Source organism: Myotis yumanensis, unplaced genomic scaffold (genome assembly GCF_028538775.1).
Source record: "Myotis yumanensis isolate MYYU_CA2020_CCGP unplaced genomic scaffold, mMyoYum1.0.hap1 SCAF_1, whole genome shotgun sequence".
Taxonomy (NCBI): domain Eukaryota; kingdom Metazoa; phylum Chordata; class Mammalia; order Chiroptera; family Vespertilionidae; genus Myotis; species Myotis yumanensis.
The window spans coordinates 60,518,258-60,538,018 of NW_027223752.1; the positions used below are offsets into that span (position 1 = coordinate 60,518,258).

Consider the following 19,761-nt stretch of genomic DNA (forward strand, 5'->3'; position numbering starts at 1 on the left):
TTATTGCTAACTGTGGTCTCCCAATTGCAGATTCCTAACTGTGAATCCAAAATACTGTTTTGGATCCTTAGTTGATTGAATTTGCTGATGCAAAGGGCTGATTGTAGAGTCAATAGTTATATTCAGATTTTCAATTGTGCAGGTTCAGTGCTCCTAACCCCCCAGCTGCGTAAGGGGTAACTGCATATGACCTGGAAAAGGCAAAAATATGGGGACAGTAAAACAATCAGTGGTTGCCATGGGAGGGAGAAGGGATGAATAGGTCAAGCACAGAGGACTTTTAAGGCAGTTTAAATACCATGATGATGAATACATGTAATTATATATTTGTTCAAACTCATAGAATGTACACCAAGAGTGAACAAAAATGTAAACTATGGGCTTTGAGCGATAATGATGTAGATGCATCAGTTGTAACAAATGCACCACTCTGGTGGGGGAAGGCTATGCAGATGTGGGGGTAGGAAGTGTATTGGAAATAACTATACCTTCCCCCCAATGTATCTGTGTACTTAATACCCCTCTCAAAAAATAGTCTTAATAAAAAGAAGAATGCTATGTGGAGACATGGAAAATGCAAAAATCCAATTTGAATTTCCCTAAATAGAAAATAAAATATATGAGGTGAAAAATACAGTGGCTTGAATTAATAGATTAGATATTATAAAATAAAAAGTTACTAAATTTAAACACATAGCAATAAAAATAATCCAACGTGAAGTACAGAGAAAGAGAGAAGGAGGGAGAGGGAGAGAGAGAGAAACCATTTGGCCTGTGGAGCAACCTTAAGAGGTCTAATACATGTGGAATCTCCAAAAGGTAGGGGCAGAAAGAATATTTAAAGAAATAATGGCCAAAGTTTTTCAAATTTGAAGAAAACAGCAGACCAACAGTTTCAAGTAGCTCAACAAACCTTAAGCACAAAAACATAAAGAAAACTAGACAATGGAACACCATAATTAAGTTTTGCAAATGAATAAAGAAAACAAAGTCATAAACTGAGGGTGATAAAGGGCAAAGAGGGTCAAATATATGGTGATGGAAGAAGATTTGACTTTGGAGGGTGGATACACAATAAAATATACAGATGACATATCGTAAAATTATACACTTTAAACATATAATTTTATGAAGTAATGTTACCCCACTAAATTTAATTTTTAAGAAACCAAGTAGAGGAAAAAATAAAGACATGTACAGAGGAACAAAAATGAGCAGCACAGATTTTTTATTCAAAACAAGAAAATAATTCAATAAAGACACTGGAGCAATATCTTCAGAGTAAAGTTTTAAAATGGCATTCAGAATCATATCATCTTTTCAATAGATGTAGTAAAAGCTTCAGATAAAATATAAAGTCCATTTCTGAACAAAACTCTTGGCATATTGGGAATAGAAGATGGCTGTCTTAACTGGATAAATGGCATCTACAATAAACCTACAGCTAATATCATAGTTAATCAAGAATGTTTCCCTTCTAAGGTTGGGAACAAGGCCAGGATGTCTGGTCTTATCACTTCCATTTAGCATCATGCTGAAAATCTTAGCCAGGGATATAGGGCAATCAAAATTATATCAGGCTTTTTTGAATGCATGTGTGTGAAAAATGGTAAGTCTATCATAAAATTCATATGAAAATAATTCAAAGGTTCTAAAATAGCTAAAATAACTTTGAAAAAGTTGGAGGAATAACACTATCTGATTTTGAGACGTAAAGTAAAACTGTAGTAATCAAGACCTTGTGGTATTGGCATACAGATAGATAAATACATCAATGGAAGAGAATAGGTAATTCAGAAATAGATACACACATATATAGAGAGATGAATTTCATTAAATGTACAAAAGCAATTTATCAGAGAAAAGATAGTACTTTTTAATGTCCATAAACAAATTGATGAGATTGAGCCTATAACTTATACTATATTCACAAATTACATCAAAATGTATCATAGACCTAAATGTAAAACATGAAACTATAACATTTATACAAATGCAAAACCAAAAATTGGTATAATATTTGAACAGCACTTAACTAAAAAAGATAAAGGATAGCACATGAAAAGATGCTTAAAGTCATTAGCCATTAGAGTCATGCACGATAAAATCACTGTAAGATACCGCTACACGCATATTAGAATGACTAAAATTTAAAACTGGTCTTATTAAGTGTTGGACAGATTTTTATGATCTAGAATCCCCATATAGTGGTAGTGGAAATGTAAAATGGTGAAACCACTTGAGAAAGTGTCTTAAAAATTAAACATATTCCTATTATATGTCCAGCTATCCTACTCTTAGGTATTTATTCAAGAGAGGTGTAAACATATGTCCATACACATATGTATGCACAAGTGTTTTTAACTGCTTTATTTTTAACAGCTAAAAATGAGTAATGGCCCAAATAGCCATCATAAGATGAATGTATAAACTGTGATATTTTGATATAACAAAATGCTGCCTAGCAATAAAAAAATAACTGCTCCTAAACCCTACACCATGGATGGATCTCAAAATAACTGCTGAGTGGAACCACACAAAAGAGTGCATACTGAATTGCCTATTTGTATAGAATTCTAGAAAATGAAAAATTCCCGATAGCATGGGAAAGCAGGTCAGTGACTGCCTTGGCTTTGGGGGGTGGGGGGGGGGGCGGTAGTTAAGTGATGGCTTCAGGTCATGAGAAGCTTTTTGAGGGGGTGGGTATGCTCATCATCTTGTCTGTGGTGATGACTTCATGGAGGTATACATAAATCAAAATGTAAACTTATACATTTTAAATATGCAGATTTTATGCTTTGTCAGTTATACCTTAATAAAGCTATTTTTAAACTTTAAAATTTCCAGCTTCTCCTGAGAAAGCTCTAGCTGCATTGCATCTGCTGGACTGTGCTGTGACAGAAGCTGTCCCTTTTCTATCAGTCACCTGCTGTCAAGCTTGCCACAGTCCCTGTCCCTCCCCTTTGTTGCTGTTATCTTGTCTTATTCATTTACTTGACTGCCTTAGGAATTTGAATTCATGTCTAGTGATTAGTTTCTTGTCTTCTGTTAAAAAGCAAAGAAATATTATACGAAGTGAAACAAGCCAGTCAGAGAAAGACAAGTACCATATGATCTCCCTTATATGTGGAATCTAATGAACAGAATAAACTAACAAAACAGAAACAGACTATTAGACAGAAAACAGACTGACAGCTGTCAGAGGAAGCTGGGTTGCAGGGATGGGTGAAAAGGTAAAAGGATTAAACAAAACAAACAAACAAACAAAACCCCCCCAAAACTTTTAGACACAGACAACAAAATGGTGATTACCAGAGGGAAAGCAGGGTCGGGGAGGTCTAAGAGAATAAAGGGGAGATAAATGGATAAATGGTGATGAAAGGACTTGAGATGGTGAAAACACAATACGCAGAGGATGTACTATGGAATTGCACACCTGAAACCAAAGTGTTCCCAATAAATTCAATTAAAATATATTAAAATAGTTTCTTCCATCAGACTAGAAGGGAGAAACAATCCAACTCCCTTAACTCAGTCTATGGTATCCTCTGTTGTTTGGTCTCAACTGATTTTCCAAACCCATTTCTTATCAGCCTCTATACACAAGATGCTCTATATCTCTTACACACTATTGCCCACATTCCCAAATAAGCTGTTTGTGTTGGGTTTGCTTACTTAGCATGCTAATGAGATCCCTGTTGAAACTATTAACAAAGAGAGTAAGAAAAAAAAAGGACTGCCTTTATATTCATGGTAAGGGACTTTCGTTTCTACCAAATGATTATTGGAATTCATTTTAGGTCTCTTCAAGAAGGAGTTGTAAAAAGAAAAGAATCCTTGAGAGAGAAAAAATGATTTCTTGCTGTTTGGTACAAGACATAGGAGATTTAAAAATAAATGACCTGGGAAAATGAGAGGTTGTAAAAGTTATGAGCAACCATTTCATCAGCACAGCCTGGTATAGATGCGACGGGCCAGATGTTATCCAAAGTCTCTCATTGTCTTTAGCCATAAATCTTCAGATGTCAAAGTACTGTTGAATCGAGCCTGTAATTCCTAGCTGTTAGGTCAACCTGTTACAGATAAGGTTGTAATCTTTTTTTTTTCCCTGCAAAGTCACCCAAACCCTGTCAGATTTTCTTATTTGAAATATTCTTCTTACCCCTTGCTTCCAAAGTTGTACAATAAATAATAAATATCACGAGAGTATTAAGCAAGTTCATAACATTAGTTTTATTCTTTTTGTAATTTGCATAAACACTGTCAACATGAGATAACTGCTTGTATATCTTGCATGCCTGTCTCACATGTATACTCAAATATTATATTATTTGTAATAGTGTCACATTATATACTCACAAATAAAACTTCTCATCCCATACTGGATTCAAATTTCCAAAAATGGTTTTAGTTCTTCTTTTGTTCTTTCCAACTTGAACCGTAACATATGGATCACTGGACCCGGTTTTGTCTTTTGCCTGCAACCCTTGTGCAGAAACCACTGAAATAACAAAAATAAACATTTTAATATAAAGGTTTCCCCAGAAACAAAAAATAATGAAGGAAACTTTTTTATCACTTTGTCCCTGGTTTTGAAGATGCATCCCCATTGCTTTTATTCTTATGAGCAGCAGGACTTTAAAAAAATGTTTCATAAAGTTATGAATACACTGTACATTAAAATCTTTTTTTGGACTAATATGCTTTTGCCTGTAGTAATAGTAAAATATATATATTAGAGGCCCGGTACACGGATTCGTACACTGGTGGGGTCCCTCAGCCTGGCCTGTGCCCTCTCGCAATCTGGGGGCCAGCCTGCGGGGATCAGGCCAAAACGGCAGTCCGACATCCCGGAGGGATGTAGTAGTGGGCAAAGTGGCTGGCAGCTGAGGAGGAGCCTGAGCCAGGACCAGGCGCTGTGCTGCTCCCACTCATCTGGTCCCTGTTGTGCCTGCCACTGTGCCAATATGTGGCGCTGCCATGAGCCTCTCCCGCTGCAGCTGCACTCACACCCTTGAGCTGGGCTTCTGGCTGAGCAGCACTCCTGCTGTGGGAGCACAGTGACCACCAGGGGGCAGCTCCTGCATTGAGCTCTGCCCCTTGCTGGTCAGTGCATATCATAGGGACCAGTTGAGGGGTCAGTTAGGCATATATATATCTATATATCTATATATATATATATATCCCTATCTATCTATCTATCTATCTATCTATCTATCTATCTATCTATCTATCTATATACATGTGTAGAGAAATAACCATGCACATACAATATGCAAAAATTTCCACAACATAATTCAAAGGTCTATAATTTAAAATTACTTATTTATTTATGAGTTTGCTGTCAGTACAGATCAACTCAACCCAATGAATTATCTTTATTCTACCTTGTAAATACTCTATCAGTAAGTTAAGAGCCTTGGTAAATCTTAACATAATAAATAACACACCTACTGCTAATGTTACAAGCAACCTCAGAAGTTCAAATTACTAGATATCACTAAACTCAAATTTTCTTGACTCAAAGATCAAATGGATGAGAGTTATTGATCCAGGAGTAAGTAAAATGTTATTTGTTTTCTTATTAAGAAAAACTGACTGAGGAGATTATTGGGTACTCTTGCAATTTATTTTTTGCAGGAAGCAACCAAGCTAATAACCTCTTGTAAAGTGCAGGATATTGATGGGTATATTGTAAAACAGAACCTTCTTCCGCTGGAAGAGCTTTCGATTAGACCAAGACACAGCTTTTGATTAAACAAGACACAGATAGGTCAAGACAGTACTTCAGCTATCCATTATATATTTTAGAAATTTGAAGTACCAATTAGACTTCTTGTCAATATTGACAAGATTGAAAATTATATTTATTTTATCTGCAATTACTTTAAGCAGTGATTCCTAAGACATAAAAACTCAATGCTGAATACAAATTCTAAAGACTTATTTTTACCTGTAATGGTTATTTTTGCTGACCACTTAGATGTCCCATCCAATACACTCTGTTTGGCTGCCTTTGTGTACTGGACAAAATCCTCTTTAGAAATCTGAAACATTTCTTGAATTACTTCAAAAACCTCCGGCCTGTTTTTTTCCCTGATCTTCATTCTTTCTTTCATAGCTGAAATAATAGTCTGAGTCTTGTCTTCCGCACCATGCTTAGAACTCTTCTCCGCTGCTCCTATAATGGAAAAATCAATGGTGGTGTAAACGCATGTCTGGTTACTTTTAGACGGCCCAAGAAAGGGAGGAAAAGGAGGAGGAACATGAGAATGAATGAATGCTTTTATGCTGAGGAGTCAGAGTGGCTTTTTTGGAAAGTAGGAGTACAAGTCAGAATGCTGAGATTCAGGACTTGTGTTTTTGGCAAGTGAATGCACCTCAATGAGCCCTAGCTTTCTCACTTGTATTATTGGACTAAGTCAGGGGTTGTGCAAATATTTGGTTTGAGTTTTCAAAAACAAATTGGCAAAACCCCCAAAAGAATGAACATAATCAAATGTATTATATACTGCACGCATCTACTAAATGGATAACCAAATCGAATTAGGAAATATATATGGCAAATGTCACTCAAAATCAATATCTCAAATACTTGTGTCCATCCAAAGTGTCTAATATTTTTGTTGATGGAATTTATCATAATTAAATGATTAATTTTTTCTTATAAATTAAAAGTCACCACTATTTGTTGTATTTTGAAATACAGAGTAAGATTATACTTGAAATGAAAGTGATTATGCTGTTTAAGAAAGATTTGAAAAGCACTAGGCTAGAAAACCTCTGAAGTATCGAAGAGACCATAGACTTGACTTATTATTCTATAATAAGGCCATGGTTTTGAACAGACTGAATTCTCACTTTCCACTCAAAACTCTTTTTTTTTTCTAGGACATTGTGTGTTTTTTATGATTGATCTCAAATTTCTGGGATTTTTTTTTTTTTTTTTTCATTTTTAACACAAATCCTTCTGGCAGTGAAGTATTTCCAATAGTTCATTCTTGGATCCCTCACCTTTTCCAATTACCAGACAGATATTCTCCGTGCTTTGTCTAGCCTCTGGGTTGCTCAGTATTACAGAACAAGTAACTAGTGAACCATGACTTCAACTCTCATAGTTTTTTAGTGAGTTTGAAGTGAGAGAGCAAAAGCCCATGTATAGGAACTGCCACTGCTGAAAACAAATATTTTTTTGGCACAGAAGCAATTAAGATGTAGTGAAAAGAATAAGAAACCTGTGTTCATAGCTCGTAATTGTTCCAATATTCCTCTAACTGACTAAGGATTTCCAATGTGTATTAGATTTTTTGAAATATTATATTTCTGAAAATAGGTATACTCATACAGTATTTCATAAAATGTTAAGATTAAATGGGATAAATTATCTGCACAATTCCTTCTAAAAGGATAGCCTCAGTAATCTTTATTCAATCGAATTCTGTGAATCTTAAGCCAATTTAAGTATAGAAGCTAAAAGAGAAAAGGTCAACTACTAACTTTCCTTTTTATAAATTCATATACAATTTGATAGCAGTCATTTAGTGAAAATCTTTATTAATTTGAAAGTATAACATTTATTCACTAGATGTAGAAAAATTTATTAATAATAATCAAGGTGTAATTAGAGACAGTTAAAAGAGAGGTGCATTGTACTACTAGAAACAACAGATTCCTAGTCATTATCTTTAATAATAATATTATAAAAACACACAAAAGAACCTTTGAGGACAAGTCACATTTTTTAAAAAAAGTACTATAAATTAGTGCATTCCATTTAAAGTAATTTGCCATTCTAAATGCCCTAGTCCTCTGTTAAAACATGCCCTAGAACAGCTACACATTTGTACATTATGTACCATTAAGCAATTAAGCATTTTTATAATGTATCAATAACTGTGGACTAAAAGGGGCCACATACTAAACCTGACAAGCTCAGGGAAGGCCTGCATGGCTGCTTTACAAACTCAGAGACCTAAAGTAACCACATAGGATGGTCTGAAATTAACACTCTTTTAAAAGCAATTCATGGCAGTAATGTCCTAGGGCAGTATTTTTCCCTAACAAAAGTCAGTCTTAACTGATCTAGTCTGTCCTGTTTTTGCATCTAGGATAACATACCTGATAAACATGTCTTTGTACCAACAAAGTAATTTCCCCTTAAAGCACAATCACTGTACCAGAGCATAGAACACACATCCCCTCATTCTTATTGTTACTGTGTTAATTGTTAACTGTTAACTTTCCTGCACCCCCCTGTGTAAAATAAATGTGTCTATCATTTTACTTTTTATCCAATCCCAGGTTTCCTCCTGTCCCTCACTTTACTTTCTCCTGCCTCCCTAATCTCTCACCAACAGATTTCATGTAACCCACGCATGCCTCCTCTTTTGATTGTAATGCATAAAATAAGATGCACAAGTGTCATTTTCTGGAGCATTTTCTCAGTCCCGTGAGGTTTTGCTTCCTGGCAATTATCATGAGTTTGCCTCAAATAAACTCATAAAAATTCTTACAGGTTTGGATGTTGCTTACGTTGGCATAACTTCACAGCACATAATTCTTACACAGCAAAATTAATTTAGGCTAGATTAAACACCAGCTGCAATTGTCACCACTGTAACTAGCTAGTTAATATTAATAATAGAAAGAGAGCAAAGGAAAGGGCAGACATTGTAAACATAGTCCTCTGGGCAGCTTCATCAGGAAGCTGTAGTTTTACACACCCCCTAGGGAACCACAGGTCTATTCCCTGTAAATCACTGGGGATGGGCGTCCAACAAAGGGGAAGATGGGCACGTGTGCAGTGAAGTCCAGGTGACATATGACAGGTGCGTGTCAGTCAGTGAAAGCTGGGAGAAAGACAACTGACTAGGGGAGTGGAGCCACTGCAAGCACACAAAATCCTGAAGGGTTGTTTGGTTAGGCTCCCAGTTTTAATCCCAAAGAGTTGTGTTTCTCTTGTTTGTTTGCTCTTGCTCTTCTGCTTCTCACTTGCTCTGTAACCCACACTTGCCCATGCACGCCCCAGCCATGTGGACCCCACACGATGGACTGCAGCTGGGAACAGGAGCTGAGCTGCCAGATGCTGGCTGGACGGTGCTGGGACATGGAGTGGAAACTCTGGGCAGTGGCTTGAATTCTTGCCCTGTGAAGACACCGCTGGGCTTTTTCCACGGGGAGACAAAGGGAGATGGGACCTTGGAGGGGAACCCTCTTAGTTTTACACCAATAAAGCTTTCCAGGGTACTTCATCCTCCGATGGGGGCCTCAGGAAATTATTTTCCCCGTGGCACGCCAAGAGCTCCACTTTTACCAGTAACAGGTGGGGGCAAAGAGGGCACCCCACCAATAACAGGATTATTCAATGAGCAGATTTTATAAGAACTGGAATAGTTATTAAATAGAAAGAACAATGATGGCTTGAAAAGTTACCTACAAGATTAAAAGTGTCCCAAATGTTTGGTTTGCAAAGGCCATTCTAAGAATGTTCAAAGAAGTATCATAAAAATGTTGACTCCCTCCAATACTCTGAGCAATGATTGATTATCTTTGTGATAATGAGTGTTTCCCAACAGCTCCAGGAAAAGGTATTAAAGTCCCCAAGAGTTAAATATATTTTGGAAGTTTTTTTTTTTTCTTCTAAATTTAGGAAGAGCCAGCTGACCACCACCACATAATAAATGCTCATTCAAGTAAACACTATTAAATCCAAGGCTGGAATGTCAAGAGGTGTTTCATTTAAAGAAATCAAATCTCTGTACTTAACCATTGCTCCTTGAATTCTTTTAAAGAATTAATTATGAAAGCATCACATTCACAAATACTCTTGATGTTGGAGTAGAAAGTCTCTAACTTGTACAGACAATAGACCCACAACTTGTGAAAATGCCAGGCTAAGAGAATAAGTTAGCAGACACTTATATTTAAGCCTTTTATCTGTTATTTCTTGGAAATATACAAGGTGTCCCCCCAAAATGTATACACACCTTAACAGCTGATAGCTCAATTCTGAAAATAAAATGTATTTTAATAAAAACTCCCTGTATAACTACCCAAAGTGTATATATACAGTTTTGGAGGACATCCTATATATATATATAACTTTTTAAAAGTTCTACTTTTATATTTTTGATCTGAAGAAAATAATTCAACTTTGATTTGTTTAGTTCAGAGATACAGAGACAATTCATAATTAAGTTTTGTCACTAACCTATAAATACGTTTTATTGCCCGATTGTGTAAACCCACATATATTGTCTTAAAACACACACACACTATTTCTTAAATAGGTACAAATTGTCCTGAATATTTGTCTCAAAGTCATCAGAGATAAACTTATATTTGCATTTATATGAGTCTTCCTTCAAAGTGTCTAGTACCTAATTGAAATATAGTAGTATGTCAACCAGAGATAAAAAAAGAAATCAAATAAAAAGAGATAATGTACAGTAAAAGCACTTTGTAAAGTATAATACATTGTACAAATGTAATGCATCATTGTTATTTTTAAAAACAATTAATTGACAGATCAGTCAATACAATGATGAACAGCAAAACTGCAAAAGAATTTGACCTTAAACAGAGGCAAACTTATCCCACACAATTCTCTTCTACATAATTTAATGAGACAGCCAATTTTTATTTATTACCCAAAATATAAATCTCCTGTGAAATTCACAATTTCACCACCTTTATATGGCAATTTACAATTTTAGTGCATCTTCCAATAATTATCTATCTGTACATACCAACGGCAATATTCTCCTTGGTCTCAGTCTCTTCTCGCCTACTTTCCTCAATAGCTGTTCCAAACACCTCAGCTCTCTCCACCTATCTCACCCCCCTTACCCTCCAATCTCAGCAAATGATCTTATATTTTCCTTAACAGATGAAGAGGTTTTCTAAACTCAGTGGTCACATCCACTCCCACCCCCCCAACCCCCCCCCCCCCCCCACACACACAGAAAAAACAAACAACAACAATAAAACAACAAACTTGACTTGTAGCATTAGCAGATGTTTATGGTGTAACTATGCTTAATATGGCGGATTTCAAGCAACTGCCTCACAAAATTATTGAATATTTATCAATCAGCACTGTCACAGCTACCTGAATAATGCATATATCCTATATGCTGGCCTGCAAGACCAACCTTAATTAGCTTAAGTGTGCTTTCCAGGTCTCTAGCACACTGCTTGGAAAATAGGATACATTCAATATATAAAGAAGACAAAATATTTCTTAGGGGAGCCTAAAATAAAATGATTACTATATTTAACTAATTTAGTGCTGGGTCTCATTTAATGTGCTAGGCCATAATCCTGCAATAAACAAGAATAAATCTAGTGTAAAATGATAAATGTGCTGTGGGAGCACCTTATGTAGATATAAACTATACCTCACCCCTGGCTTTGAATTTGGAATTTTCTGAAAACAAAAACTGTGTGCCCATCACTAGAAAGCAGAATTTGGTTGGCCTATATATCTCATGCACTTAGTCATCAGTGTAAAACAAGGGCATAGGTCCAAATATAAATGGAAGGAATATATCAAGAAAATCAATTTTAAATAAGGTAAAAAAAAAAAAAGCATAGTGGCTCATGATGCTTTTGTATAGAGGAAACAGTCTTGGGTGTGAATCCTGGTTTGTCATTTAATAACCATTTGAAATTGGGCTAGTTACTTTATCTTTGTAAACCTTAACCTCTTCATCTGAAAAACAAAAGGAAAAAAATAATAGTATCCTCCTTAACAGAGTCTTTTTAAGGATTAAATGAGAAAATGGCTATAGTTTTAATACTAATAATTGGACATGTATAGGGATTTCAGAATGTCAAAAGGGTGAAGATACAAGCACTTATTAAGGAATTACACATTGAGAAATTTTATGGTTCTGTACTTGACCCATGAAGCAACTCCTTGAAAACTCTCCCAAGTACAAGGCCACACACAATGTCTACCACATGCTAAATGCTCCATAACTCTGCTCATTGGGAGCCAGTGAAGTGCTTGAAGATAAAAGAAAATAGAGTTCAAGAAACTAGAAAATATAATAATAATAAATATTTATTATAATATTGAGTATTATTTATATTATACATGGTGTTTATGATATTTTAGAGAAAACAATACATATAATGGTAATAATGAATGTAATGATTGTTATTTTACATTCATAAATCCTTACCTGCATTCGGGGCTGGTGAACCCAGAGGAGTACCTTGTTAGCACACATGAAAAGCACAGAGGGCCCGGTACTGAGGCATTTCCCTCTCTAGGACTCTGTATGTGAAAAACTTTGTTGTTTTTCATTTCTTTGCCAGTAAAATCATGTAGGTGGGCTTGCTCTTGGTGCCTCTCTGTTTTTATTTCCCATGAAATCATGTAGGTGGGCATGTACTTAGTATTTCCTACCCTTTCTCTTTAGTTGCTTCACACCCAAGATAATCTTAACCCTCCTCTTTTAACATGTCTTTATTCTTTTCAAGGACCAACCTGCAACTCCCCCAGTCTTCAAGTCAGCCACCTCCTTTTTTTCTTATATAATAAAAGCCACACACTCCACAGGATTTCTGGCAAACAGACAAAGGACTGATAATTAGCAGAAAAATAATTGGAGGAACACAGTTCTAGCATAGCATCGTCCCCCGCTCCCAAGGGTGGTCCCCTCACTGCCACCTTCTATGAAGTGACTTCACTGTTAGTGAACTTGGGTCCAAAAACCAACAAAAAGCAACATTTCTTCCCCCTCCACCTCCACCTCCACCACCTCCACCATTCAATTGTCTCATTAATTGTAATACTAACATTTAGTATTGCATATTAAAAGAAGACAAAATCAGGAATCCACTCACAGAATTGTATGTCAAAGCTACTACAGCTCATAAGCATTATCTAGATACTTTCTTTTTAAAAATTTCAGAGTCAAAAACTCTATCCTCTCACTGAGACACTACACAGCTCACCCTGCTCTGCATGCTCCCTTCAGCAATGGGTAATAAACTAAACTTTTAAAACTACGAGTGTGTTCCTGCTAGTCTTTAGCTGGAGGGCATTAAGAGGTATTACCAGCTCTTTTCACACATGTGGAAAATGATGCTCAGAGAGGTTTTAAAAAATTCCAGTAGTAGCAGGATGAGAAACTAGATCTTTCTTATGTTTATGTTGATACCTGTATGACATAATATGACAGAGTTACCCTTTCATTCCCCTACAGAAACCCCAGCAATTGAAAATACTCCATTATTAGTTTATTCTTTTGGGTTAAGGAACTGGTCATTGTATTAAAGTAACTTAACTACTGATTCCACTTTTACCCACATTAATGTATCAGATTATTTCCTCTTTAGTGTGGTTGAAGAGTCAATGCAATAGCATGTTGTGATAGGGGTATGCTTGAGGCATCGTCATGATGGGAAGTTCTGTGAAGCCAAGATCTACCTGGGCAGCACGGGATGTCTTACTGACAGGGGAACTCTATGCGAGACTGGAAAAGCACTACCACTAAAATTCAACAACTTTCATTTTCTTCCCTTAGGGCCAACTTTGTATATTTCTTCATAAATTAAGAGAGAAAACTGGGCTTGGAGTGCACAAACCTGAGTTCTAACTCTAACTATAATATCCACTTGATTCTTTTTATTTTTTTGACAAGATACTAAATTGTGTGAACTCAGTGAAATCCAATCCACTGATCTTAAAGGCTCCTCTAAAAATCGATGGTTCTATGAAAGAATGATCTTTAAATCATTACATGACATTTCTAACTATAGTTCTTAGGTCCTCATTAATAAACTGACATTTATTAAGCAGCTACCAGTGCCTAAATGTGTCTAAGTTCTGGGGAAATAAAGGCTATGGTCTCCTTGTATCGCAGTGAATACGCAGAATTCTACTTCTAAGCTTCCGGAGTATTCATTACATTAGCATATTTTGTATAATTGCTGTTGAAAGAGTAGATGTCAAAAGTTTCCAAGATATGTGTTCACATCTATTCATCTGAATTAAGTTTTAGAAAATAGGTTTGAGTTGAGAGACAACATCAATTACTTCCTTTTGAGCTCTGAAAGCCCAGCATAGAGCTCCCACCCACAGAAGCTGCTCGATACAAATAACCATCTTAAGCTACCACTATTGCAGAATGTGGCAACACAAATACAAAGAAAGAGAATCGATATCTAGTTTGCAGACAGGAGTACCCTAGCCAGACTTTCCAATGTTACGAATTTTTTTTTTTCTTTAAAAATTGTTTTATTTTCTTTTCTTTTTTTATTTTTTTTTATTTTTTTTTATTTTTTTATTTTTCGCTTAAAGTATTACAAAGGGTATTACATAAGTGTCCTTTTTTCCCCCCCACCCTTGACAAACCCCTACCCTCCCTTACCCCCCAGTGTCTTATGTCCATTAGTTATGCTTATATGCATGCATACAAGTCCTTCGGTTGATCTCTTACTCCCCTCCCTCCTGCCCCCCAACTCTCTCTGGCCTTCCCACTGCAGTTTGACAATCAGTTTGAGGCAGCTCTGCCTCTGTATCTATTATTGTTCAAAAGTTTGTAATGGTCTTTATTATCCATGAATGAGTGAGATCATGTGGTATTTTTCCTTCATTGACTGGCTTGTTTCACTTAGCATAATGCTCTCCAGTTCCATCCATGATGTTGCAAATGGTAGGAGTTCCTTCTTTTTAACAGCAGCATAGTATTCCATCGTGTAGATGTACCACAGTTTTCTAATCCATTCATCTACTGATGGGCACTTAGGCTGTTTCCAGATCTTAGCTATGGTGAATTGTGCTGCTATGAACATCTGGGTGCATATATCTTTTCTGATTGGTGTTTCTGGTTTCTTGGGATATATTCCTAGAAGTGGGATCACAGGGTCAAATGGGAGTTCCATTTCCAATTTTTTGAGGAACCTCCATACTGCCTTCCATAGTGGCTGCACCAGTCTGCATTCCCACCAGCAGTGCACAAGTGTTCCTTTTTCTCCACATCCTCTCCAGCGCTTGTCGTTTGTTGATTTGTTGATGATGGCCATTCTGACAGGTGTGAGATGGTACCTCATTGTTGTTTTGATTTGCATCTCTCGGATGATTAGTGACTTTGAGCATGTTTTCATATGTCTCTTGGCTTTCTGAATGTCCTCTTTTGAAAGGTGTCTATTTAGATCCTTTGCCCATTTTTTGATTGGATTGTTTATCTTCTTTTTGTTAAGTTGTATGAGTTCCCTATAAATTTTGGAGATTAAGCCCTTATCAGATATGACGTTGGCAAATATGTTTTCCCACGAGGTGGGTTTTCTTGTTGTTTTGTTGATGGTTTCTTTTGCTGTGCAGAAGCTTTTTATTTTGATGTAGTCCCATTTGTTCATTTTCTCTTTAGTTTCAACTGCCCTAGGAGCTGTATCAGTGAAGAAATTGTTTTGGCATATGTCTGAGATTTTGTTGCCTTTGTATTCTTCTAGAATTTTTATGGTTTCCTGTCATACATTTAAGTCCTTTATCCATTTTGAGTTTATTCTTGTGTATGGTGTAAGTTGGTGGTCTAGTTTCATTTTCTTGCATATGTCTGTCCAATTTTCCCAACACCATTTATTGAAGAGACTATCTTGGCTCCATTGTATGTTCATGCCTCCTTTGTCAAAAATTAATTGAGCATATTGGTTCGGGCTAATTTCTGGACTCTCTATTCTATTCCACTGATCTATATGTCTGTTCTTGTGCCAGTACCAGGCAGTTTTGAGAACAGTGGCTTTGTAATACAGCTTGATATCTGGCATTGAGATCCCACCTACTTTGTTCTTTCTCAGGATCGTTGCAGCTATTCGGGGTCTTTTTTTATTCCAGATGAATTTTTGGAGAGTTCGTTCTAGATCTTTGAAGAAGGCCATTGGTATTTTAATGGGAAGTGCCTTGAATGTATAGATTGCTTTGGGTAGTATGGACATTTTAATGATGTTGATTCTACCAATCCAAGAACATGGTATGTTCTTCCATCTGTTTATGTCTTCCTCTATCTCTTTTTTCAACGTCCTGTAGTTTTCTGAGTAGAGGTCTTTAACCTCTTTAGTTAAGTTTATTCCTAGGTATCTTAATTTTTTTGGTGCGATTGTAAATGGGATTGTTTTTCTGATCTCCCTTTCTGAAAGTTCACTATTGGTGTATAGAAATGCCTCAGATTTCTTGGGGTTAATTTTGTATCCTGCTACATTGCCAAATTCATGTATTAAGTCTAGTAGCTTTTTGATGGAGTCTCTAGGGTTTTGTATGTATAATATCATGTCATCTGCAAATAAGGACAGTTTTACTTCCTCTTTTCCAATTTGGATGCCTTTTATTTCTTCTTCTTGCCTAATTGCAATGGCTAATACTTCCAGTACTATGTTGAACAGGAGTGGTGAGAGTGGGCATCCCTGTCTTGTTCCTGTTCTTAGGGGAAATGGTGTTAGTTTTTGTCCATTGAGTATGATGTTGGCTGTGGGCCTGTCATATATGGCTTTTATTATGTTGAGGTATGATCCTTCTATTCCCACCTTTCTGAGAGTTTTTATCAAAAATGGGTGTTGGATTTTGTCGAATGCTTTTTCTGCATCAATTGATATGACCATGTGGTTTTTTTCTTTCAATTTGTTTATGTGATGTATCACATTTATTGATTTACGGATGTTGTACCATCCTTGCATCTCTGGGATAAATCCTATTTGGTCATGGTGTATGATCCTTCTGATGTACTGCTGGATCCGATTTGCTAAGATTTTGTTGAGGATTTTGGCATCTATGTTCATGAGGGATATTGGCCTGTAATTCTCTTTCATTGTGATGTCTTTACCTGGTTTTGGTATTAGGGTGATGCTGGCTTCATAGAATGAGCTTGGAAGCGTTCCTTCCTCTTGAATTTTTTGTAGTAGTCTGAGGAGGGTAGGTTTTAGTTCTTCCTTGAATGTTTGGTAGAACTCCCCTGTGAAGCCGTCTGGCCCTGGGCTTTTGTTTGCTGGAAGCTTTCTGATGACTGCTTCAATTTCTTCCATAGTTATTGGCCTATTGAGGTTTTTAGATTCTTCCTGATTGAGTTTTGGAATGTTGTATTTTTCTAGGAATTTGTCCATTTCCTCCAGGTTGTCTAGTTTGTTGGAGTAGAGTTGCCCGTAGTATTGTTTAACAATCATTTGTATTTCTGTGGGGTCTGTTGTTATTTCGCCTCTATCATTTCTGATTTGGTTTATTTGGGACCTCTCTCTTTGCTTCTTGGTGAGCCTGGCTAGGGGTTTGTCAATCTTGTTTATCCTTTCAAAGAACCAGCTCTTGGTTTCATTGATTTTCTGTATTGTTTTTTTGGTCTCTATTTCATTGATTTCTGCTCTAATCTTTATTATCTCCTTCCTTCTGCTCACTCTGGGGTTTTCTTGTTGCTCTCTTTCTAATTCTTTGAGTTGTAGAGTTAGATGATTGACTACCATTTTTTCTTGTTTTTTGAGATAGGCCTGTACAGCTATAAACTTTCCTCTCAGGACTGCTTTCATTGTGTCCCAGAGGTTTTGGATTGTTCTGTTTTCATTGTCATTAGTGTCCAGGATGTTTTTAATTTCTTTTTTGATGTCATCGGTAACCCAATCAATATTTAATAACATGCTATTCAGCTTCCAAGTGTTTGAGTATTTTGGGTTGTTTTTATTGTAGTTTATTTCTAACTTTATGCCATCGTGGTCTGCGAAGAAGCTTTTTATGATTTCAATCTTCTTGAATTGGTGGAGACTTTGCTTGTGACCCAATATGTGGTCTATTTTTGAATATGTCCCATGAGCACCTGAGAGGAATGTATATTCCGCAGCTGTGGGGTGAAGTGTTCTGAAGATGTCAATTAAGTCCATCTGATCTAGTGAGTCATTTAGGATTGCTGTTTCTTTGCTGAGTTTTTATCTAGCGGATTTATCCAGTGATGTCAGTGGTGTATTAAAGTCCCCTACTATGATTGTATTGTTGTCGGTCTCTCCCCTGATATCTTCCAGAAGTTTTCTTATGTATGTGGGTGCTCCTGCATTGGGTGCATATATGTTTACCAGGGTTATATCTTCTTGTTGTATTGATCCCTTTAGTATTATGAAGTGGCCTTCCTTATCTCTGGTTATGGCCTTCACTTTGAGATGTATTTTGTCAGATATAAGTATTGCTACCCCAGCTTTCTTTTCCTTTCCATTTGCGTGAAAGATATTTTTCCATCCCTTCACTTTCAGTCTGTGTGAGTCCCTTCTAATGAGGTGGGTCTCTTGTAGACAGCAGATGTATGGGTCATGTTTTTTTATCCATTCAGCCACTCGATGTCTTTTGGTTGGAGCATTTAGTCCATTTACATTTAAAGTTATTATTGAAAGGTATTTGTTTGTAGCCATTTCTTTTTGTGTGTGTGTGTGTGGCTGTTTTCTTTCTGAGCTTGATATTTCTTCTTTTACACCAGTCCCTTTAGCATTTCTTGCATGGCTGGCTTGGTGGTGATAAACTCCCTTAGCCCTTTTTTGTCTGTGAAGCTTCTTATTTCCCCTTCAATTTTGAATGATAGCCTTGCTGGATAGAGTATTCTTGGATTCAGTCCTTTGCTTTGCATCACTTTGTAGATTTCCGTCCATTCTTTTCTGGCCTGATGTGTTTCTGTTGAGAAATCATTTGATAATCTAATGGGAGATCCCTTGTATGTTACTTTCCGTCTCTCTCTTGCAGCCTGTAAGATTCTCTCTTTATCCTGAACATTTGCCATGGTAATTATGATGTGTCTTGGTGTGGGTCTTTTCGGGTTCACCTTGTTTGGGACTCTCTGGGCTTGTGTGACTTTTTTCTTCCCCACCTCAGGGAAGTTTTCTGATATTATTTCTTCGAATAGGTTTTCTAATCCATGTTCATCTTTCTGTTGTTCTGGCACCCCTATTATTCGTATGTTGTTTCGTTTCATGTTGTCCCAAAGCTCCCTTAGGCTCTCCTCCTGTCTTTTAATTTTTTTCTCCATTTGCCGTACAGTTTGAGTGTGTTTTGCTTCCTTGTCTTCTAATTCACTAATTCGGTCCTCCGCTTCTCCCAGTCTACTGTTGATACTTTCAATGGAGTTTTTTATTGAAGCTATGTCGCTCTTCATTTCTTCTTGGGACTTACTTAAGTTGTTGATTTTTTCATCTGTTTCTTCTAGCTTCTTGCATAAGTAGTTGAGTTTTTCATCTGTTTCTTCTTGCTTCTTGAACATCTGGTGCATGTACTCTAGGAACCTTATTCTGAATTCTTTTTCCGTCATGTTGCATATCTCTGTCTCACTGAGCTGCTTTTCTGGCGAGTTCTCCTTTTCTTTCCTTTGGGGGTTTCTTTGCCTACCCATGTTTGATCTCGCTGACATATGTAGATGTTGAGATGTTCAGTGGCTGCTCCCTGGGTGGCAGGGGCTCCTTGGGTTGTGGTTGCTGCTCAGACGGTTGCGGTAGCAGCTGCTTTCCAGTTGGCAGCAGCTCCTCTGGTGGGTGTTGTTCACAGCTGTGTTGGCTCTTCTGGCTGGTGGGGGGAGGCTTCACGTACAGCTGCTGTTCCACAGACAAAGGGTGTGGTGATCAGGAGGCTGTGGTGATCAGGAGGCTGCGGTGATCAGGGGGCTGCTGTTGCTTGGATCTGCGGTCTGGGAAACGCTCCTCTCTTACCGGTCTGGGAAACACTCCTCTCTTACCAGCACTGCATGGTCTGGGAAACGCTCCTCTCTTATGGGCACTGCATGGTCTGATCAGTTCCTCAGG

The 19,761-nt window shown here is 37.0% G+C and overlaps 1 protein-coding gene across 1 annotated transcript in view; it reads right to left on the reverse strand.

The window, feature by feature from the left end:
• Nucleotides 1-19,761, reverse strand: part of UNC13C (unc-13 homolog C) — a 525,683-nt gene that overhangs the window by 264,474 nt on the left and 241,448 nt on the right. The window contains exons 9-10 of the mRNA XM_070422420.1: nt 5,954-6,181; nt 4,360-4,501 (exon numbers count right to left, since the gene is read on the reverse strand). Coding sequence (XP_070278521.1) covers nt 4,360-4,501; nt 5,954-6,181 — 370 coding nt within the window. The remainder of the gene's footprint in view (nt 1-4,359; nt 4,502-5,953; nt 6,182-19,761) is intronic.